The 23,053-nt window shown below is 53.4% G+C and overlaps 1 protein-coding gene and 1 pseudogene across 2 annotated transcripts in view; one reads left to right on the top strand and one right to left on the bottom strand.

Annotated features, from left to right (window-relative positions):
• LOC307100408 (glyceraldehyde-3-phosphate dehydrogenase-like) overlaps positions 1-23,053 on the bottom strand; it is a 1,087,365-nt pseudogene that overhangs the window by 440,658 nt on the left and 623,654 nt on the right. The gene's annotated exons all lie outside the window — the stretch shown is intronic.
• GFPT2 (glutamine-fructose-6-phosphate transaminase 2) overlaps positions 7,607-23,053 on the top strand; it is a 39,938-nt gene continuing 24,491 nt past the window's right edge. The window contains exons 1-2 of the mRNA XM_079772768.1: positions 7,607-7,739; positions 22,207-22,314. Coding sequence (XP_079628894.1) covers positions 7,733-7,739; positions 22,207-22,314 — 115 coding nt within the window. The 5' untranslated portion in view covers positions 7,607-7,732. The remainder of the gene's footprint in view (positions 7,740-22,206; positions 22,315-23,053) is intronic.

A 23,053-nucleotide genomic window follows, 5' to 3' on the forward strand; every position in this document is an offset into this window, starting at 1 on the left:
AAGAGGCTCAGAAGATCTATGTACATAAGAATAAGAAAGGCAAAAACAGAAAACTAACATAATGTTCACAATTTTAAAACCAGTGGCCTAGGGAAGGGCTGGCCTGGAGGGCCAGAAACAGAAGCCACAGCAGTAACCTTAACATGTTATCTCTAAGGAAAAATCTGGCAGTTTAAATCCAAGCATCTAAGGTTTGGGAACAGCCTGCTCCCTCCTCTCCCTGCCTTTTCTCTAGCCTCATATGCCTACACATAATTTTCCAAAAGTCTTAATTAACTTAAAGGCTTTGGAGAATTGCTGCGCTAAATGATAAACATCTAAATTTTTTTTTAAAAAAAAAACTGAAACATTAATTGGTAGACACGTTTTAATTTGCCTGCTCTTAGTTTTTATCACAGAAGGTCTCTTGTACTTCGTTGAAGGTATATTTTCTTGAAAGTAAAAGTGCATTTAAAGTATGTTCATAAATGTTAATCTAAGAAATGCTGGCTGTTTACTTTTTAGTAATCATTGAAAAATTAAGGTTTCTAAGAATGAAGAATTCTAATACATTTTAAAGAAAGAAAAGGTCTGTACAAGTTGCTGATGGTATGACAGAAAGAAAGAATATTAGAGTAGAAATACTTAATGGAAGGACTGAGGTATGGTTATGCATTTTGAAGGAAAAAGAAGGTGGTTTCTAAAGGTGGTTATTTCTGGAAGTTGTAAAAATGTTTTTGAAAGTTGTAAGAATGTACGTGGAAGTTATAAGAAGTTTATAAAAAGAAATGTTAAAAGGAAATTGGTTAAATGATACAGGCCAGTAAGCCAGGACAATCAGAACAGGGAAACTGAAATATTAAAACAGCAGTTTGCAACCATCTAGAAAACTCTATCTTCCCTAAACCGAGGACTCTCACGAGTAAATGATTTGTATTTTGCCTCCCTAAATAGAGGGTAGATAGCTTATGTCAAAGTACTCAAGGAGACTGATAGTAGAAATCCAATTAGTTATATATAATCTTTTGGTAAAATCAAAGTATGACAACCTTTCTAGGGTTTCAATTTTAAGAAAAGATTTTATTTTATTTTATTTTATTTTTTTACCTAGAGTTGGCTGTAGGTGATTCCAATAGGCCCTGGAATGCCTCAAGATCTTCCTACAATGGAAACTAGGGACCAATTTCTTAAGAACTATGTACTGGGTATCTCTTCTACTTTAATCTCTCTCAGGTTAGAAGGGCTCCTGACCCAAGGCCCTCTTGAGTTTCAGGTTCATCGCCATCGACTGGAAGAATACATTTGTTCTAATCAAGACTTGGAAGGAAAGCAAGTTGGAACCCTCCTGGGAAGAACCTTATCTGTCTTGCTTACCACAGAGACTGCTGTTCAGACTGCAGAGTGAGGTTGGACCCATCACACATGGGTTAAGGGTGGACACACCTCAACTTGTACAGCCATCACAGGACATATCCCCTTGAAATTGACGCTAAAAACTGTGAGCTGTCTTAATAACCATCATCTACTGGGCTCTATTTGCTTTAAGAATCTGGCAAATTGCAGGGGCTTACAATGTGGGCTGGAGAAATGTGTACACTCCGGATCATGCTTACCCAGTTAAGTTATTGATTATAGATAACTTGAATGACTTGGATATTTCAGCCTTTAGGTCAAAAGATTGGCTAGGACTAGATTTAGGAGTAGATGTCACAGGATCCCCTAGGCCACTGCCACCACCATGCAAATAGAAGTAGGATATAAGGGAACGAATGCCTGGGTGGAATGGATTAAATATTCTGTATGCGCCCTGAATAAAAGTGACTGTTACGCTTGCGTGGCAGGAAGGGTAGAGGCCCAAGTGGTCCCATTTCCACTCGGATGGACCTCAGACAGTAACAGGATGGAATGTACCAGGAGGAAACCGCCTGGGGACACGCTTCCTGTAAGACGCTTGTCCTGTTGTTCCCATCCAACAGAGGTAAAGAGCAAGGACCCCCCAAAACGATCTGGCCCCATCCGCTGACGTAAACTATACCTCCTGCCTCACAAGGGTGGGGAACAGTGCTTGGAGTTTATGAGAAATTTATCTGGATGCGTAAATGGCCGAGTATCCTCAGAAGCCAATCATGCTGCCCTGCCAATACCCCGTGCTGATGTTTGGTGGTGTCATGGGGGACCCTGACTTGGGCCTTGCCCAGGAGTTGGAGTGGAACTTGCGCTCTGATACAATTGACTACCACTTTCATGTTGGCATATCCTAAACCTTTTTCAACGGACAGACAGACTAGGAAGAGGAGAGAGTCCAGGGGGCTCCTTTGATCCCCATATATACACAGATCCCATTGGGGTTCCAGGAGGAGTGCCAAGGAGTTTACGGGTAGAAATCAGATTGCCACTGGGTTTGTCCTGTGCTGGTGGCCCACTGTGAACAAGAATGTGGTGGATTAATTATATTTTCTAGAAGCAGCAAAGGCTTGTTAACTACACTCGAGATGCAGTAAAAGGTACAGCTGAACAGATAGATGCCAGCACCAGAATAACCTGGGAGAATAGGTTGACCTTGGATACGATATTCTGGCAGAAAAAGGAGGAACATGTGTAATGTTGGGGGCCATTGCTGTACATTCATCCCTGACAACACAGCACATGGACCGTCACTGAGGCCCTAAGGCACTGGCAGCTTCAGTGACCAGTGAGCTGGAGCCTGGAACCTAGGGTTCTTTCTCTGATTCCCTAGAGCGATGGTTTGGAAAGTGGAAGGGAGCGATGGTGTCACCTTCACCCCTTTGATTAGGAGCTACAGTGATGGGATGTTACATCATCCCACGTATGGAGGGTCTTATCCAAGGGTTAATTGAAACTGCATTGACCAAACAGCAAATTAGTGTTCTCCTAGACACTGTAGGGCAGGAAAGTCAATGGATGTCAGCCAAATTTGAAGAAAAGAGTTTAAATAAAGAAAAGGGGGGAATTGTGAGAAGAAACAACTCATCTTTTCTGTCAAAGAGCAGTTTAGACAGCTGCCATTTTGGACTGCGTGACTTGGCAGCTGCCATGTGGGCTGCATGGCTTGTAGCTCCCCTGGGGGCCGCCATCTTGAAACAGCAAAGGCCGACCCCTCCCTTTAAATTAGCCATTCGAAAAAGACTGTGTGCCTGAGCTCCAATCAAGAGTGAGGGACAGGCCGAAACCGGTTTGGCTCAGTGGATAGAGCGTCGGCCTGCGGACTCAAGGGTCCCAGGTTCGATTCCGGTCAAGGGCATGTACCTTGGTTGTGGGCACATCCCCAGTAGGGGGTGTGCAAGAGGCAGCTGATCGATGTTTCTCTCTCATCGATGTTTCTAACTCTCTATCCCTCTCTCTTCCTCTCTGTAAAAAATCAATAAAATATATTTTTTTAAAAAAAGAGTGAGGAACAGGTCATACACATCAGGGATTATAAAGCCAAGCAGACCGCCTGCTCGGTGTGCACGTGCTTCCAGATCATGTGTGTGTACCTTTCTACGTAGAGGTCAAGATATTTGCCTTGCTGCCTGGCTCCCGAGTATGTTTTGTGTTCTACCAGGACCCCTGAATTTGGGGGCCTCATTATTTCTAACAACACCATTCAGGGACCACCTAGAATCTCTGGCCTAACCCAGATGAACTGATTCAATGCAGGGCTCCCAGCCCCAGGCCTCAGCATGTTGTGTCCCCATCTCCCCGGGCCCTCCACCAAAGCCTGGGAAGCCCTGTGCTCCATGGCTCCGGGCTGGGTCTCTGGGCTCAAGGAGCTGCCACCCAGGTCTGCCTGGCATTTCTGCTTTCAGAGAGGTACCAGGAGATGGGGAGGAACAGATGACCGCCCCTGATTGCCCAGAGGCCACACCCAGCTGGGGCAGTTGGAGACCGGTGAGGATGCTAATGACCACATGGGAACCAGTGAAAGCCCAGTCGGGACTCCTACAGGAGTTAGAGGGCAGCCCTCACCATACTATGGACCCCAACCCTCCCCAGCCCCCAGCAGAAATGTCACAAGAAAAAGCACCTGAACAGAGCCTGTGGCAGGTGTATCGCAGGCATATTCTACAGAACAGCCATGGGATCAGCCATCCTGGGGTAGAGATTAGGGAGCAGATCTCTGGGTTGTTTGGGAGAAGCCAGATCAGTGAGCAAATCTCCCAACTACATAAAAGTTTACTTGAGGTTTGAAAAAAAAACAAAACCACAAGTGAAAAAGACATGTCTGTGGCTGCTTGTTTGCAATTCGCAGTGCGCAGTCCCATCCTCCTAGCCAGAGGGGTCAAGGTCATGCCTGGAAAGTGGGCCTGAACCAGCTGTGGAGATCAGCCTTGGCACTGGACACCACATCCCACTGGCCCCACCCCAATGATGGGGAATTTTTGGACTGGAACCCGAATTCTTTGTCCACCGGAGTTGAAGAATGAATCCACGGACAGAGGGTAGTATAGCAAAGGTGGAGATTTATTGAAGAACAAGTACAGACTCCTACATGGATAGAGGGAAAGAGCCCCACAGAATGGACTCCCACGTGGGGAGGGGGGAAAGGGTCCTACCGACTTCCTGTTTCCATGGTTTATAAAGGCTGCAGTTCCTGTGTCCTGATACTAGTATCCGCTCTGATTCGTCAATATATTCCCTTTCGAACTGGTTACTATAGTGCAGGCGTCCTCAAACTATGGCCCGCGGGCCACATGCGGGTGTTTTTGCCGTTTTGTTTTTTTACTTCAAAATAAGATATGTGCAGTGTGCATAGGAATTTGTTCATAGTTTTTTTAAAACTATAGTCCGGCCCTCCAACGGTCTGAGGGACAGCGAACTGGCCCCCTGTTTAAAAAGTTTGAGGACCCCTGCTATAGTGACTCCTGAGGCCCGCCTCCCTCATTGTCCTCCTATTCCTTCTGGGCTTTCTTCCTTCTTCTTTATTTTGACCTTTTTTGGCTACTTCCAGTTCCCTTGTCTTACGGAAATATACCTGTTGCTGCTTCCTTCTCTTATATAAATACCACTGTTGTTGCTCCCTTGTCTTATGGAAATGTAGCGGCACCTGGCTTCCTTGTGTTATGGAAATGTACCTTCTCCCCCTCTGTAGCCCTATGTTTTTTCCCATAGACCCCAATTCTAAAAATTCCCTAAACCTGCCAGTGTTCCCCTAAAATTCCCGTTTCACCAGCAGGTCCTGTGTGCCTCTGTCTCCAGTTGCTCAGGCTCACCCTCACGAAAGCATGAATGCGGGGCCAGGATGGGGAGGCATTTACCCCAGGACCCCTCTCCTCCTTCCCCCGACAGGGCCAAGCCAGCCTCCCGTCCAGACTAGCCCCCAGCGTCCCAGCTGTGTGACTTTGGGCAGATTGCTTAATCTCCCCAAACCCCAGGGGCTGGGGGGCTGTACCTGGGCAGGAGGAGGCTTCAGCCTGCGGGACCTTAGGGGCTGGGGCCGCCAGCTGCTGACGCTTCCTTGGACCTCAGCTTGCAGTTCCGGGTTGAAGTGATCAGGACTTTACTTGGTTGCAAATGGAAGAAGTCGCTTCAGCGTGCCCTCAAGCAAACAGGAACTTCCTGAGAAGTTCAGGGATAGATCCTGGCTTCTGAACTGGCTGAATCGAGGGCCTCCAAAAATGACAAGAGGGTCCCCAGCTTCACCAGTCTACCCTGCGGCCAGCTGCACCACCACGAAGGGGATAAGCTCATCTCTCCCGCTGGTTTCCCCATCAGGATGCTATGTGGCCCAGCCCAGGCCGCTGTCCTCCCAAAGAACTCTCAGGGGCTGGTCTCCCTAGCAGAAGGGATGCTGGGCGAGCAGCAGCTTCAGATGCCTCCACAAAGGAGAGCTGTGAATGCCAGAGAAGGATGGGGGGCAGATCCGGACCCTGCTAAGAAGCCGGGGGCTCCCTAACATCAGTGGGCCCGCTGACATCACCCATCCTCGCCTCAGTCACAGAGGGCGGAGGCTGGTCTGGGGTAGAACGGCCTGGCCTGCAGACTGGAGCTCTAGCCCCCAGCGGGGACCTTTGCACATGCCTGTTCCTGCCTCCCTCCTGGAATCTGTTCCCTTGGTAACCGCCCTGGCTCTCCATGGACCTGTACCAGTCCCAACCCCAGCCCAGTCCTGGCAGAGCCTGGCACCCTCCCCATATCCCAACTGGAACTGTCTGGCTCAGTGTGACCCTGGACACTTTGAAAGTGCAGGAGGGCCAGGCTGGACCTATTTCCACTCAGTATTGAATCCCTAGCACCAGGACAGGCATGAAGCAGCTGCTCAGGAATGGGGGTGACCCTGCAAGTGGAGGCTGAGGGGCGAATGCAGAGGCTGCGCTACACCCCATCAGGACGATTCCAGCCAAACCCCCTCCTTACGGTCACTGAGCCCCAGTTTCCTCTTTGGGTAAATGTGTACAGCAGACACCTCCCCCCCCCCCTCAGGGCCTGCAGAGCTACAGGAGTTAGTGAGAGATTACATCAGGAGACGCTCTGGACTGTGATGTAAAAAGTTTCGTTTTGTTCCCCACCATGGCCAGGAGGATCTGTTAAGAGTTTCAGGATTTCTTTCTTTCTTTTTTTTTTTTTTAAGTAAAAAACACCAGATGGCTTCAAAGTACGCAAATGTTGGGCCAGTCCTCGTGACCTCCCACGGGAGACCGAGGCAGGAGCGCAGTAGGGAGGGGAGGGGACAGCCGGGAACCAGGGCGGGGAGCGCCGGCCTCGGTGAGTCACGGGGCGGGATTGGGGCTCGGGGCCGGGGCCAGGAGCCCCCGGCTCGGGGCAGCTGCGCGGCCAGCCCGGCCTGCCCGCTGGGGAGGGGCGGCTTCCCCGGCGGCCCCGCTTGGCTCCGGACCCGGGACGTCCTGGCCTCCGAGCTCCAGCTGTGCAGTGAGGCCAGGCGCGAGCTCTGCCACCGCCGGCGCTGCCTAATTGTTTTGTTTGTTTGTTTTAAATGTAAGCCTCGGCCGAGGATATGTTTTTACTGAGTTTGAGAGAGAGAGAGAGAGAGAGAGAGAGAGAGAGAGAGAGAGAGAGAGATCAATTACCTCCTGTAGCGCCCCAACCCGGAACGGAACCGCATCCTTTCGGTGCAGGAACAACTCTCCCCCAACCTGCCCCCCGCCAGGGCTCCGCTGCCTGTTCGGTCCAAGTCCCGCTCCACCTCCCCGGAGCCTCCGTCTTCTCATCTGCCCACCAGGGGCCGGGTTCTCTGCTCAGAAGGCGGGACCGGGTTGCGGGCCACCGTGTGCTGGTCTCAGGTGTGCAGAGGAGTCCGGGCCGCGTGTCACGCCCGGCGTGCTCTGTGCCTTTCACAGACGGTCCCGATCCTCCCCGCCACCCGGTTTACAGACCGGGAAACAGGCACCTGCCCAAGCCCCGCGCTCCTCGGCGTTTGAGGCCGAGTCAGCCCTCCCTCCCCAGCCCCGAGCCCCCAACCCCCAGCCCCCAGCCCCGAGCCCCCAGCCCCCAGCTCCTCTCCAGGACCCGATGCCCACCGCCCGCTTTCCAGACGGGACTGGCGCCTGAAGCTGCCCCTCGCCCCCTTCCTGGACTCCAGGGGACCCCGTCCCACCGTTGTCAAGACAACCGAAGGCCAATGGGGAGCAGGGAGGGGAGGAGGCTCCGCCCCGCCCCGGCCCGGCCCCGCCCCTGGCGGCGGGCTCGGGGCTATAAGGCCGGCGGCGGAGCAGCGGGAGTCCGGAGCGCCGGGCGCGGAGTGCGGGTGTTTGCAGGGCGAGCCCAGAGCGCGGAGGGCGCGAGAGCGGCCACCATGTGCGGTGAGTGCGGCCCCTCCGCCGGCGCCCCCGCCTCTCAGCGCCTGAGCCCGACAGTGGGCTGCCGGCGCCGGGGAGCGTCGCGGGAGGGGAGCGTCGATGGGTTTGGGCCCCCCAGTGGCTGGTGGGGGGAGGGGAGTGCCCAATGCCGGTCTTGTGTTTGGTGAGGGCGACCCAGCCCGGTCCACACCGAGGGGAGGGAGCTGGCTGCGTCCGCGCCTGGACGCTGCACCGCAGTGGGGTCCGCACCCCCTGCCCAGTGAGGGCGCTTTTCTCTTCTTGCCCCAAGTCTCCCACAAAGGCGGCCGCGCGCATCCCCGACGCGGGGTGCCCAGCCGGCTCTCAGTGCCCGGCGCCCCCCAAGGAGACGCGACACCCCCCCCTGCGCCCACCTGCGCCCCCCTCCCCACCCACGGCAGTGTCACGCGTGGCTCAGGGTGCGCTCGCCCCAGGCCTGCGCACCCACCTCGCATCCCATCGTGAACCTCTTGTCCCTAGAAGTGTTGATTCCGTGCGGCCGCCTCTTCACGAGATCGAGCTCTGGGGCGAGGCGCTAGGAAGAGGCAGCAATGACCGCCAGCCTCAGGCTGAAGCTGGGAGAGGGGGGTCCAGGACCCGGAGTGGGGTCGGGCTTCAGGCTCCCTGGGTACCGCGGCGACCCGCCGTCGGGCGAGGTAGCCCTGCCGCGGGGAGGGCGGCTGCGGCCCTTGAGCACATCTGCAATCCCTCGCTCCCTGGCCGGGCCGCCTCCGAAAGCGGGGAACTTCTGCTGGGACAAAAGGTCACTGTGCCTTTTTCCCCCCCGAGTAGGATTCAGTTACCCACTCCGGCCTCCTGTGGCTGGAGGACCTGGTGGAACTTGTGAGGCCATGAAAGGCCTCTGTCTGTCTGACTTCGCAGCGGGCCGCGGGCGGGGTGTGCCCGCGGGGAGCGCTGGGCCGGAGTCTGTGCAGACCTTGTGTCTGAGGCCGGGCTCTCCTGAAAAAAGCGAAAAGGGAGCCACCAGCCAGGGAGCAGGCAGCTGGCCTGGGGGTGCAGCCTTCCCCGGGCCAAGCAGGCATGGATTTCAGCTCCTGAACCCTCAGTGAACACTTCTGGGTTCCCAGCGCCATGTGAAGGTGCGGGGCTGCCTGCAGGCGGTTCTGAGGAGGGAGACGAGGCCAAGGGGGCAGTTTTGTCTGAAGCCCACTGGGTTCTAAACCCATCAGCGCGGCATTCCGGGCCCATGGCCAGCGGGTGGCCTTAGAGCCAAACTAGGGCTCTGAGACCCTGGCACCGGGAGGGCCCGCCACAGGCTACCCTCCCTCCACCACCCTGCCACCCCCACGACAGCTTAGCCTTCCACCCGAACGCATACTTGCACCCCCCTTTCTCCGGGCTTGCTTTCTGAGGGTGGGCTGGGGGTGTCCTCGACCTTCTCCAACTCGCAGAAGCACCCACCAGCTTTGTTCTGCTTTATGAAAGGACTACGCGTTTTGTCCCCTGGAGAAAGGATGAGCGGACAGTCCAAACTACCTGCGACCTCACATCAGGACACTGCCTTCGCCACACCCCACCCTGCAGCCCTCAGGGAAGTCGGGGAGCCCCCGTGGAATTCCCGCGTGGGAAAGCGGTTTCCTTTTCCAGTAGCCAGGGAAAGCCTCCGCTGTGCTCAGGTGTCTGGCATCTGTCTGACACCTGCCCAGCACAGAGGACGCTCCCGGCTCAGTCACAGCAGCATCTGGCTAGAATTGAAGATACTGGTCTGGTTTCTTTCGAGTATGGTCTGTGTGTGTAAGGCAAATGATACAGCTTTTCCTTTTACGGTTGTTTTGTAATGAATTCATTTTAGGTTTTCAAAAATATAGTCAATTTTACAGAAAAACATGAAAGAAATGTTTGTGCATTTGGTATGAGGATGTGGCAGAAATTGTGAAGACGCACCTGGAATGAACTACTGACCCTCTTCATTTTACATTTGGGGAAACGGAGGCCCGGGGAGGTCTGTGCACACCCGTGTCTGAGCAGGAGTTGTTTGAAGTCTTTTCTCGGGGCTGGCTGTGGCCCTGCTGAGCTCTGCCGCCTGGGAGTCAGCAGGGATCCCTCCGCTGGCCTCTCTGTGTTAGGTGCTGATGACCTCGCTCAGACTGGCCCTGCTTCTCCCACAGAAAGCTGGACCCAGGACTGGTTGACCCCACGCAGTAAGCAGATGCTCAAAGTTTCAGTGCACTCTAAGCCTTCAGCTAGATGGGTGGTTTTATTGACATCCGAGAGCTGCTGGCATTTGCTTACTTTCTGCCAATGGATAGGTTACTAAAGGTATAGTCCCTCCCCACCTCCTTCCTTTCCCTCTGTCCTTCCTTCTTCACGCAGCCACGAGTGGCTGAGACCCCGTGTTTTCCCGGCCCTGGGGCCATGTGGGCATGACCCTCCCCTTGGATAAGGGGTCCGTAGTTGGGCAGTCCAGAGGCAGATCCCTGACCAGGGACCAGATAACTCCTGAGGGTAAATGCCATCACAGAGGACAGGCCTCGGGCACAAGCTGCAGCCTGGCAGCCTCAGGCCAAACCAGCAGGCAAACATCTCTCTGTTTGGTGCATAGGATTTAAACTTTATTCTTTAAATTAGTTACCAATTTGGAAAATGGGGGAGATTGCACATAAGTAGGTGGAATTTTCAACTTCTCTTGAAAAAATCCAGAGATGCGTAACCCTGAGTCCATATTTCTGAATACTGCATAGTGTCCCCTAGGATGAGGGGTGCAAGCTCCCCAGTTTTCCCAGCCCCCACCCAGCTATTGGTGCCCATGTAGTCTGAGTTTCGGGGAGTACTGACTGGCCCAGGAAGAGAGGGGGTACCTGGGACAGTGCCACAAGGTCCTGGCCCCAAGTATGAGCTCTGCAGAGAGAAGGGGGTGAGAGGTATGCCAGGCTGAGGGCATAGCATACGCAAGGGCATGACAGCATGCAGCATGTACGCATGGGGATCTTACTGCAAGGATTGCACGTCCTATCCATGAATTCTTAAATCTCGCCTCTCCTTCACTGCTGGGGGTGGTGGGGGAGGGGAGACTTGTTTATAGAGAATTGGAGGATTCTTAGTTTTTGCTAAAAGGTAAAGCCCTTACCTTGAATTCGTCTTTTGTCTTGGTTAATGTATTAGTTTCCTCTGGCTGCTGTAACAAATTACCACAAACTTGCTGGTTTCAAACAACATACATTTATTCTCTCTCAGATCTGGAGACTAGAGGTTCAGAAACCAGTTTTCCTGGGCCAAAGTCAAGCTCTCTGTAGGGCCCCACTTCCTCTGGAGGCCTTAGGGGAGAATCTGTTCCTCGCCTCTTCCGGCTCTGGTGGCTGCCAGCTTTCCTTGGCTTGTGGTTACTCACTCCAATCTCCGCCTCTGTGGTCACAGCACCTCCTCCTCTTCCAGGAGAATCTCCCTCTTAGAAGGATACTGACGACTGCTTTAGGGTCCACTCAGATAAATCAGGATAATCTTCCATCTCAAGATACTTAACTTAATCACATACATACCTTATTTATTATTTTTAAAAATATATTTTTATTGATTTCAGAGAGGAAGGGAGAGAGAGAAACATCAATGATGGAGAGAATCATTGATCCGCTGCCTCCTGCACGCCCCGCACTGGGGATCAAGCCTGCAACCAGGGCATGTGCCCTGACCGGAAATTGAACCATGACCTTCTCGTTCATAGGTTGACACTCAACCACTGAGCCACGCCAGTTGGACTAAATACCTTTTTTGATGAGAAATCAGGTGTCATCCTTATAGGAGCTCCTTTGTAGGTCCTATGGGCGTGGGCCTGTTTGGGTTCTTCTTGTTTGGGGTTCTCTGTGCCTCCTGCACTTGTGTGACTTTTTCCTGCTACTTGAATTGCTCCCAGGCAATCGTCCTCAGGTGTATCGACAGTTTTTCAACAGGGTGGGGCAGTTGCTTCTGCCTGGAGGCTAATTGTTACTTTTAATCTCTTAAGTGGCCAGGGCAAGGTGTTTTCCAATAGGGTGTGTCCACTGTCTTCCCCCCAGACAAGGCAGATGTCTAGGTGGGAAAGATGTCCTCCACTGCGTGAGGGAATGACTCAGCCCAGGAAATTTGGGGTGTCTGCCTTCTGAGCTCTATCCCCCGAGTCCCCAGTCCTGGCTTCTGCTCTCACAGCTCCAGTCCGCTTCACCCTCCCTTTGCCAGAGCACAAGGTAGGTGGCTCCACAGGGGGTTTAGTGTGTTGGCCCTTTAAGAGGGTGCCTGAATTTTCAACTGTTACTCCCTGGCAGACAGCACCTTACTGCTTTTCAGAGCCAGATGTTATGTGGGTACCCTTCTCAGTTTTGGTGCTCTCTGCTTGGGGATTAGATCCCAGAGCTCTCAGTGGCACCTCCCTCACCACCACCCCCGCCCCCCCAGCTGAGATATCTCTCCGGGACTTCAGTTGCTGTCTGTGGGTGCCCGGCCAGCCCTTTCGCGCTCCGCCCCTCCTACCAGTCTCCATGCGGTCTCCACCTTCGGTCCTCGGGTATCAGGGTTCTCTCCTGTGAGTTTTCCATTGATATTCAGGAAGTTTTTTGTATTTTAGTTGTAATTCCAGTTTGTTCCTGGGAGCTTGTCTGTGCAGCATCCACTTACTCTGCCATTTTTAATCTCCCTGAGATTCTCTTGTCCTCTTCAATATCCCAAGATGGTTGCCTAAATACCTATTTTTTAAAAATATATATATTTTATTGATTTTTTACAGAGAGGAAGGGAAAGAGATAGAGAGCCAGAAACATCGATGAGAGAGAAACATCGATCAGCTGCCTCCTGCACGCCCCCCACTGGGGATGTGCCCGCAACCAAGGTACATGCCCTTGACCGGAATCGAACCTGGGACCTTTCAGTCCGCAGGCTGACGCTCTATCCACTGAGCCAGACCGGTTTCGGCCTAAATACCTATTTTAATATGAAGATTCCACAGAGAAATTCTAGCAGTTAGGACCTGGTATTTTTGAAGCCGTTAATCATCCTGAGACAATTGGGTGCTCGCTTTCAGGTGCCTTCCCCAAGAGTAGCCCAGTGCTGCCAATCCCAGATGCCCAAGCTATGGCCACAGGATATTGCCCGCATCCCTCCCCACCCACTCCACACACCCAAGTCCCCTGGGCCCAGCACTCTCAGACTGGCCCGCCACAGTCAGAAAGTGGACCTAGGCATCCGTTAAACTCCTCGCCTTTCACTGGATGGTGTAACATGCCATTAGACCAAATAGTTTTCAGTCCCTGTGTCATATAAACATGGCTCTCACTGCGTCTTGCCCTTCTTACAGGTACATACCCTTCCCACTCATCTCTTCCCGGCAAAAAGCAGGCATGGTTTTACTGCCTGGATGCCACAGGGGCCAGGACGCCCACACCCGGTCTGCTTGCTTGCATAGCGGTCTGCAGGGGAGCGTGCACTTCTGGGCTCAGCTGAGGAAACAGCAGTCCAGGGAGATGATGTGACTCAGGGGAGAGCTCACCCGTTTGTCGCCAACTTCTTCCAGCTCCCAGGGCCCTGTCATGTTGGACACTCCATTCCTCCCTGTCACAGTTCAGTCTGTGGACAGGTGTCTCAGGAGGACTGGGCTGGAGTTGATGGGGCACAGACACTGGAGTCAGGTCGAGTGGCTTGTGACCTCTTAAGCCATAGGAGCCTCAGGAGCCCAGAACTCAGTGATGGCAGCTAAATGCTTAACAGCCATCCCTAGCTGGTGTGGCTCAGTGGATAGAGCGTCGGCCTGCAGACTGAAGGATCCAGTCAAGGGCACATGCCCGGGTTGTGGACTTGATCCCCGGTAGGGGGCGTGCAGGAGGCAGCCGATTGATGATTCTCTCATTGATGTTTCTATCTCTCCCTCTCCCTTCCTTTCTGAAATCAATAAAAAAAATCAATGAAAAATATTTAAATGCTTAACAACCAGCTCTCCAGTTTGCCAGTTTCCGTGGGGAAAATACTGTCACCACGGCTAACTTCAGGTCCTCAGGGCGGCTCCTGAGCGCGCAGTTGGGAAGAGATGCGCACAGCTGGCTCTGGGAGCAGTTCTAGCAGCTCCCTCGTGCCACCGCGCGGAAGATGGGACTCACGCGGGCACTCTGGCGGCCACCCTCTCCTCACCCCTAATCTCGCCATCCCTCCACTGGTCAGTCTTATTTATCAGGGGCTCCCCAGGTTCTGAGAAGCCTTCTGGAAATTTTGCGATATAGCATTAGTAAACAGTGCTTTTAAATTAAGGGATTTTTTTTGTCCCCCCCCCAAGGGATTATTTTTATATTTAGTAAAATTCACTTATAAAGGGAGATTAACTTGAGGTTATCAACACTATTGGAGAAAATGCTGAAGATTAATTCAGTGCAGAAACAGTTAAGCAATTCTTTCTCATTTTCAACAGAAGTATTTCTCTCACTGAAAATAAGCCTGTTTTTTTTTTTAAATAACCAAATGTTGGCAGTTTAAACAGGACTTCTCTTTTCTCTTTACAATGTAGTGTGTATGTTGCTTGCCCTTTGGCGCTGGTGAAATCCTAGCCTGACAAGGACACCAAGGGCTTTTTATTAAAAACAGAAATGCCTCGCCTTTGCTCACTGCAGGGAGCAGTCCCTGTTATCTCGGGGTACCAGTGGGGGCGCAGCTATAACCCCTGTGGTCCCAAGGAGGCATGAGGCGGTGCAAGGTTGTCCCCAGAGGGACCAACCCCCTCCTGACCTTGACCTTGAGCCAGTGTGCGAGACACCCTCCCCGCCCCCCCACCCGTGGAACCTTTGCTCTCCCCGCTTCGTGAAGAAAGTGGCCTCCCCAGTCTATGTGAGGACTGGACATCCGGGGAGCCTACAGCCTCCCCTCAGCCCTTGCCATTGGCCCAGTGATCGCCCCTTCCTGGGAGCCTCACACTGAAGAGTAGACAGCCCCACCTCCCCCAGCATGCCACACACATATGCACACTCTCACACTCACACTCACACACACAGATGTCTACTCGGGAATTTCTGGCCATGTCCTCTGTCTGGGCAACGACTAATCCAATTTGGGACTTAGAACATTATCTAAATGACTTGGCTCATGGACTAAAAAGCTTCGATCCTTCAATTCTGAGACGCGTTGAATGGTGGTGGAAAGTGCTCCCTTTCTCGGGGTGGGGGTGGGGGGGTGCCCGCCTTGCTGGGCGGTGGCATACCTCCCACAGTGGAACCCCTATTCTGTGTGTGGTCCAGGCCGGCCCTCCACCTGGGACTGTCCACTCTCATCACAGTGGGCAGTGCTTTATTAAAAGCTGATGCTCAGGGAGATGGAGAGTTTTTCCAAAACTACAGCCACAGAAGGAGGATGCGGACCCCAGCCAGCCCACCGTGAACTTGACCTCTCCCCTCATCCTCCAGGCCCCAAACACCCTCTCCCCCCTGCAGCATCTTGAGCACTCCCGGGCTTGTAGAGAAGATTCCAGGCGTTCGGCACTTCTGGTTCCGGCCAGGGGTCCTTCTGGTGTGGTCATTGTCCTTATCTGTCACTTGGAGACTGCGGCGACTTCCTTGGGACACCAGGGGTCACAGTTCTGGGATGTCATGGGAACCAGCCTCGCTGTGGTTGCTGGCCCGGTGGGGTGGGGGTGGGGGTGGGGTGGGGTGCTGGATGGGAAGAGAAAGGTGGAGTCAGAAGCAGAAGTGTCCCATGGCTGGTGAGTCGGGGTGGGGGGGGGGTGTTGGAGGGGAGGGGCGGGAGGGTCTCCCAGGGGCCAGGGGAGGATATGTCATCGAGGCCTGAACCCGACTAGGAGAGTTCAGAGGTCTGTCCATAGGAGGCGGGCGGGCGGGCACCTTCCCGCAGGCCAGGTCTCCTCTGTGCCAGCTGTTCTCACCCCTGGGGGAGGATTCTAAGACAGGTTTTAAAGACTGATTCTAAGACTGATTTGGGGCGACAGCAGTGGTGAGTACCCTAAGTCTGACACACCTGGCTGTGAGTGACTCAAGTCTTTGGCCTTAGAGCCACACATGCCGTGTCTGTCCCTGGGAGCCACAGACTCAGCACGGGCATTGTGAGGACCGGGTGAGGTAAGGCTCTGGAGAACTGGCCTGTGGGAGCCGCCGTCAATGCTGCGCCCTCGTCGGGTGTAGTTCTGGGGTTCTCGCAGGGACATTTACAGTGGTCTCTCACTCTGGTGCTGGGGTCATCACACCTGGGGGCAGAGAGGGGGGTAGTTTGGGGACATAAGCCTTGTGCTTGGGGGTCTTGGGATGTCCCCTGGACACTGGGGTCCCGAGCTCAGCACTACCCACCTCCCCGGCCTCTCTGTCTCATACTTACTCTGACGTTTCAGGGAGCAGTCTGCTGTGCACCGTTGAACGTGGCTGTCTTGGGCCCAACTCAAAGGCCACTTTCTCTAATCACCCTCCATCCATCCATCCATTCATTCATTTCTTCAACATATAGTTATAGAGCACCTAAAACGTGCCAGGCCTAGGCCAGGGGACGGGGATACAGCGATGAATAAGACAGATAAACAGACAGATGTGTTCCATACCATGAAGGTTACAGTCCCGTGGGAAGTCAGACAAAAGACAAGGAAGCAAGTGCTATGTAGGCGATTCATAAACAGGACCACGTGGCTTCTTAAAAAAGGGGAGCGGGGAAGGCTTGCATTAGACCCAGTGGGTGGGTGACCAGTCAGCTAACACCTGCAGAAGGAGTTGGGGCCACCTGTGCACAGAGCCCACCCAGGAACTCTGCCCCTCCCGCCCCTCAGCCCCAGCCCCTTCGCCCGAAAATCCCTGGAGGGGAAAAGAGGTTCCTAAGCATCATGCCCCCTCTCCACCCACCTGCCAGGCCCCCTTCACCTCCTAACGCCCAGCACAGCGATGAGGCCTCCATGGGCCAGAGAAAGGTTTTGAGGATGAATTACATCTTGACCAAGTTGCCGCTGGATCACCCATTTGGTTTAACCATCATTTCCCCAAGTAGAAGGCCAAGGAGAAACACTGGTAAACGATTCTCTTTCCCCTGGGTTTTAGTGTCTGGTCATTTCTGCAGGGGGTACGGGGATGCCCCCACGGGCCTGCAGGCGCGCCTCTCACTCCCGGAGGGAAGCTCCTAGCCTGCGCTTCTCGGGATGCTTACTGTGCGGTGCGGCACCCACTGTCCTCGGGGCTTAGCACAGGCTCCCAGGGTGCTCAGCGGCCTGCTGCAGGCTACACAGGAAGCAGGGCAGCTGGCATTTGGAGACGGTCTTTGGCGCAGGCTGCAGGTGTCAGTCGCTACCCTCTGGGCTTCTTGCTGTCCCAGACCGGTGATAGCAAGGAGCCGGAGGGAGGAGGCTCCCAGGTGGGGACCCCGGATGGAAAGCTGGACTCAGACGGTGCTTTCTCCCGGGGTGTGGCTGTCCTCCTCCGGGTGAGGGGCTGGGCAGCCACCGGAAGCCAGCGAAGTGGGATTGGGCTGGATGACCCTCCTATAGCCAGCACTCATGCAGAGCAGCTTGCGCTCCCCAGTATACACAGGCCCGTGTGCACAGGGAGCACACGCAGCGGGAGGACGTTTCTGCCCTCCGGCTGGTGCCCTCCTTGGGACAGCCACTAGCCCTGCGTCTTGGGTGCCCTCCCAGAAGAACTGTCTGCATCTCCCGCAAACCCCCGCCCCCCCATCTCTGCAAAATCCATGCATGTTCTACAGTCTGCGTGTTCCCCCTGACACTTCCTGGAGGGGCAGCTTGTTTTCCAGGAGAGCAGCCGGCTGCCCCGGGTTCCTGTGGAGGGCTGGGCTGCCTGCGCGTGGCTCCGGGCGGCCCTGCGTTGGCGCAATGGCACTTAACCTGGTCCCTGCCAGGCCTCAGGCTGTCCACAGCCAGCGCCGAGCAGCTGGGGTCTCCGCAGAGGTCTCTGTGGAGACAGTCCCAGTCCACAAGCGCTCTGGTCAGCAGAGTACACCTTTAATGCTGAGAGACTGCCATTACCTTCCCAAGGGGGTGCACGGATTTACCCTCCCATTTACTGCCCAGCCAATCTTTGGGGATCTCATAGGGAAAACATGGATTCTCACCTGGCTTTTTTCACGGAGGGAAGGGGCTCCAGCAGGGAACTCTGATGTGAATAGCACCGGGAAATCCCTGGGAGGCAACTTTTTTAATGTCATTGTTTTTAAAAACAGCAAAAGCATGGTGTACATGCTGGCTTCTTCACTTCATCGCAGTCGAGTGCAGGGGCAGCCAGGAGGCTGAGCTGCAAGGGGGAGAGGCTGTGCTTAGTTAAAGGACTTACTGAATAGATGTTGAAAATTAGATTTATGCCTCCTTGCGCCAAGATCTTGAAAACCAGTCCTCGGCAGGCCCCTCACCACGGTAATCTCCCCCACGGTGCCCTCCTGGCTGCAGGGCCTCCTGGCTGAGGGTGGACACAGCTGGTGACCCCGCCAACAAGGAAGCCCATGGTGGGGGCAGGGCGGCGGGCTGTGGCGGCAGCCCCACCCCACCCACCAAGGCGGCTGCTCTGGATCTGAGAGCCGAGCCCCTTGAAGAACCTACGTCCCTGAGTTCAGAGCAGAGTTCGCCCAGAGGAGGGCATTGCCCGGAGAATTGGAGAGCCCTGCCTGAGCGCTCTGGTCAGAGCACCTCAGACTTAACTTTCCAGGGTTGGGGTGGGCCTTTGTGCATCTGCAGTGGTCAGCTTCCATTCGGGAGGTGCGAGTGTAACTCCAGAACAGCGAAGATGCTTCGCTTAAAACCCTTCAGAAATGACCCGAGTTGCCCCCCAGTTCACGTGACCGCCTCCCAGAGCTGGGTGGGCTTTCCACGTGACTGGAATTTGATCGTGCCCCCACAGCAAACTTTCTGAATTTTTGAAGAAAAATTAACGTTATGAAAAGTTTCACCTAAACATAGATTGTGCTGATAGCTGCACAACACTGTAAATACACTAAACACCATAGCCTTTTGCATTTTAAATAAGAAACCAGTATGGTATGTGACCTATATCCCAGTAACGCTGTTAGCATTTTTTAAAGGTTTGCATTGAAAGGTAATTATCATTTTTTATAAGTGAGGCGACAGTGCATCCCACGCCCGCGTGCTCCGGTCGGAGTGGAGGAGGAGGGTGGGCTCTGAGCTGCTCGGCAGACACTTTGCTGGGGACTCGCCTGGGCGGCACACACAGCCCTTCCATTCAGCACCTCTCCCCCGACTCCGGGCACCAGGAGGCAAAAATAGCGACTGTCAACATCACCCTCGGCCATTTTTAACAGAAAACGCCTGTCACTACTCAGAAAGCACAGAGTGCGGGCTGTTAAATATAAACCCTGTACCTTAAGATGCGTGTGAAAACAGCCCGAGCACAGTACCGTACAGTGCACGGAATGCAAGATAGTGTAGTGCTGTGGACTTTTGTGACCTATTTTTGACGGAGTGTGTCTAGATGGAATTTTAGCAAGTTAAATGTTCATGTGATTGGACCCCACATTTAACTGAAATTTAAATCATTCATTCAGATATACCATATTGAATTAAATCAACTTAACACCAGGGGATATTACAGGTGGTTTTGTGTATAATCGTGCTCAGCTCTCATATCTTCAGGCAGCTTATCCCTTCTGGGGTTCATGTCTGGGAAAACTTTCTGGTTTTATTGAGATATTAGTGATATAACGTGGTATAAGGCTAAGGTGTACAGTATAATGATAGATAGATAGATAGATAGATAGATGATATAGGTATATATGATGACACAATAAGACTATTTAACATTCCTCACCTCACATAGGTAAGTTTTTTTCCTTAGTATGAGAACTTTTAAGACCTACTCTTTGAGCAACTTGGGAATGTATAATGAAGTATTAACTACAGTGGCCATGCTGTACGTTACATCCCCAGAACTTATTTGTCTTATAACTGGAAGTTTGTACCCTTTGACCACGTTTCCCTAATTTCTCCATCTCCTACCCCACCCTGGCAGTCACCAATCTGATCTCTGTATCTGGAGTTTGGTTTTTATTAGATTCCACATATACGTGAAATCATAGAGTGTTTGTCTTTCTCTGTCTGACTTGTTTCGTTTAGCGTAACACTCTAGGCCCACCCATGTTGTCACAATTGGCAGGACTTCCTCCTGTTCGTGGCTGAGTAATATTCCTTTGTAGATGTGTGCCATATTTTCTTTATCCATTCGTTCGTCAGTGGGCACTTGTGTCTTGACTGTTGTAAATAATGCTGTAATATGGGTGCAGATATAGGGCAGGTCTTTAATCTTGGTCAGACTTTCCTGTCATCCAGAAAAATGTTAGAAAATAAAAGTAATAAAATAAACAACTGTCAACCAGTGGTCGTTGTCACCAATTCAATGCCAACAGGAATCCCCAATTTGGGATGCAGGGGAGAAGGAAACTTCATTAGTGCATACAGCTCCACTGTGGTACGCACCGCCGTGGCACAGCAGCTCTGTGATGAAACACGCTGCGACGTGGCCCTGGGCAAGGCCGCCCTCGGGCAAGGCCCCTCGGGCCAGACAGCTCTGCTCTGCTCCGCCTGCTTTGCTCCCCGCCGGCTTTGCTCCCCGCCGGCCTGTGCCAGTCTGAGAGCTTCAGCCAGGGAAACGCAGTCTCCGGTGGAAAGGGAAAGTGGGCTCTGGGAGCCAGCGGGGAACTGACTGAGTAGACAGAAGTCCCCATCTTGGTCCCTGATTGGTTCATCCTCGTGCAAATGCGGACTCCAAAGCCTCGCTGTTTGATTGACTCAGAAAGCACTGTCCTCACTGGTCAGAATGGAGCTGACTGTGGTTGCAGATGCTGATGGGGAGGCAGCTGCACAGCTCTGATTGGGCGGGGAGTTTCGGTCCGATGGGTGACATATGCTCCCAGGGTCACGGTGCAGGCAGGCAGTGGTGCAGGCAGACAGTGGTGCAGGGCAAGCTTCTCTCTGAAGTGCAGCGTGCGTGAGAGGCCCCTGTTCGGAAAGGGCTGCTAGGCTCCGTTTCATTTACTTTCACTTTGATCCCAGTTAGCCGCCAGAAGCCCTTCTTGGTAGGCATCTTCTTTCCCAAAATTAAAATTGGGAAAATAAGCCTTTTAACTCTACGTATCCCCGAGGCAGCGGTGCTCAGTGCTGGGAGCATTTAACGTCCCGAAGTCGGGTCTCCTGGTCTCTGCTCCTGACTCTTGCCCAGTCACAGCCTCCCGGGCTTCTGGGTGATAGCAGGTCTGACCTCTAAGGCTGCTGCGAGCTTTGATTGGCATCTGTGTGGGAATGCTTGGCCAGTGCCTGATCCATGGTGAGTTCTCAATAAGATGAGTTGCTATGAATATGTCTGAATATTTTCAGGGTCCATACCATCGCTTGCCTGATTAGTACAGATTCAGGGTTGCTCTATTTCACATTTATTGAACAAGGACTGTCTGCTGAGATACAGTGATAATATCAAGGTAGGAGTAGCAGCCTGCGTCCCTGTCAGGGGACATAGTTGTCCCAGGACGGAAGACCACTGTGGTGGCCTTGTGGGTGGGAGAGCTGGGCCTTGACAAGCCTGCTCTGGGAGGTGGGGTTGGAGCTGAGCTGTGAGGAGGGAGGGAGGATGCGAGGACGGAAGGATGACTGGATGGGGCACTCACAGGGCAAGACAGAGACCAAGAGTCTGTAGTCTCAAGCAGGGGAGTGGAGGGTTTGGAAAGAACCAGCATGACAACTGTTACTCCCTAGTTAGGAAAATATTATTTTGCAATCTGAATACAGAAAATAAAGCCAAACAAAATCTTCTTGGCCTTCCTTAGAGATAAAGATTCTCCAGGCACCGAGAGATGGTTTTACTCTTGCTGTTGAAAAATGATACTTATTGATCCAGGCAGCAGAGCTGAGTGGGAAGTGGGGCAGAGGCCACAGTGCCCGTTCTCACCGTATGACTTCCCAGGTGCCTTCTGTGCCAGTCAAGGAGTCCACGTAGGGGGGACTCCCAGATGCCAGTGGCTGGTTGGGTGGTTTGCTGATCTTGGCTGTTATAGGCGTTGCTGCAGTGAACACCTCATCTCCTGCAAGTACGTCCCTGGGAAACTTCCCCAAGGCCAGGGGGTGTGAGGGTGTTCTCCTGCTGCTGTATCTTTGTCACGGAGGAAGGGATGCCTACAACTCCGGCCAGAAGCAGGGGGGAGCGTGGCTCTTCCTCTGCTCAGCCTGGACGCCTCCGCAGTGCGGTCTGTCCGCATGCCCAGACCGTGTTCTTTTCTTTTCTTAATATATTTTTATTGATTTCAGAGAGGAAGGGAGAGAGAGAGAGATAAACATCCATGATGAGAATCATTGATTGGCTGCCTCCTGCACGCCCCCTACTGGGGATCCAGCCTGCAACCCGGGCATGCGACCTTGACCGGAATCGAACCCGGGACCCTTCAGTCTGCAGGCTGATGCTCTATCCACTGAGCCCAACCAGCTAGGGCCAGACCGTGTTCTAAACATGAACCGCGCGCGTGTTTAGTAACGTGCAGTGTCCCTCTTTCCCAGGAATCTTTGCCTACATGAACTACAGAGTCCCCCGCACCAGGAAGGAGATTTTCGAAACCCTCGTCAAGGGCCTGCAGCGGCTGGAGTACAGAGGCTACGACTCGGCAGGTAGGCCCTGCAGGCTTCTGTTTAAACGCTGTTCATTACACTTGAAAACTAGAAAAGTCGAAAGAGGAAACAAGGGTAAAAGAAATCTGCATGCAAAGTGCCCCCTTGGTATCTCTGTGTCCCCCCTCCAGTCTTGTTGGGGGCCCAGGGGGAGGGGGTGAGTGCGTAGACATCGGTGGTCCCACCTATTCATGACGTCAGGATTTTGTACTTTTATATTTTTCCCTTATGTCAGCCTTTCCCGTCATCCTAACTTCCTCCTAACGGTCTAAGTGCCGCACAGCCCTCCACTAGGCGGGCATCCCCGAGCTCACTCCTCCCCCGGCCTGGCTGGTGGACACTTGCTCTGTTCCCACTCTTACCTAAGCCGCCGCAGGAGAAAGGGAGAGCCAGATCCGCTTACATCCCTTTCCGTGCTGAGCAGAAGGCAAGTCGGGGGGAGATGGAGGGGGCACTGAGTAGAGGTACCATTGAAAGCAGCAGGATGCAAAGCGCACAGCAAGGTGAATGCCCTCACGTGTGCCCGTGCCCTCGGTGGCGGTGTGGGTCCAGGCACTCACTCCCTGCAGGCTGTTAGGTGATGCCACAGGCACAGCCTCCTCTTTCCAAGTCAATCAGGCGACGCGGCAGGGGAGCGAGAACTAATAAATTGTGTAGCCCGCCCTGGGCCCCCCCCCCCCGGGCCCCCCGCCCCGCCGCGTGGTGCCCTGTAACACAGTGTGCGAGACAAGCCTTAATC

The sequence above is a fragment of the Cnephaeus nilssonii genome, assembly GCF_951640355.1.
Source record: "Cnephaeus nilssonii genome assembly, chromosome: 5".
NCBI classification, from domain to species: domain Eukaryota; kingdom Metazoa; phylum Chordata; class Mammalia; order Chiroptera; family Vespertilionidae; genus Cnephaeus; species Cnephaeus nilssonii.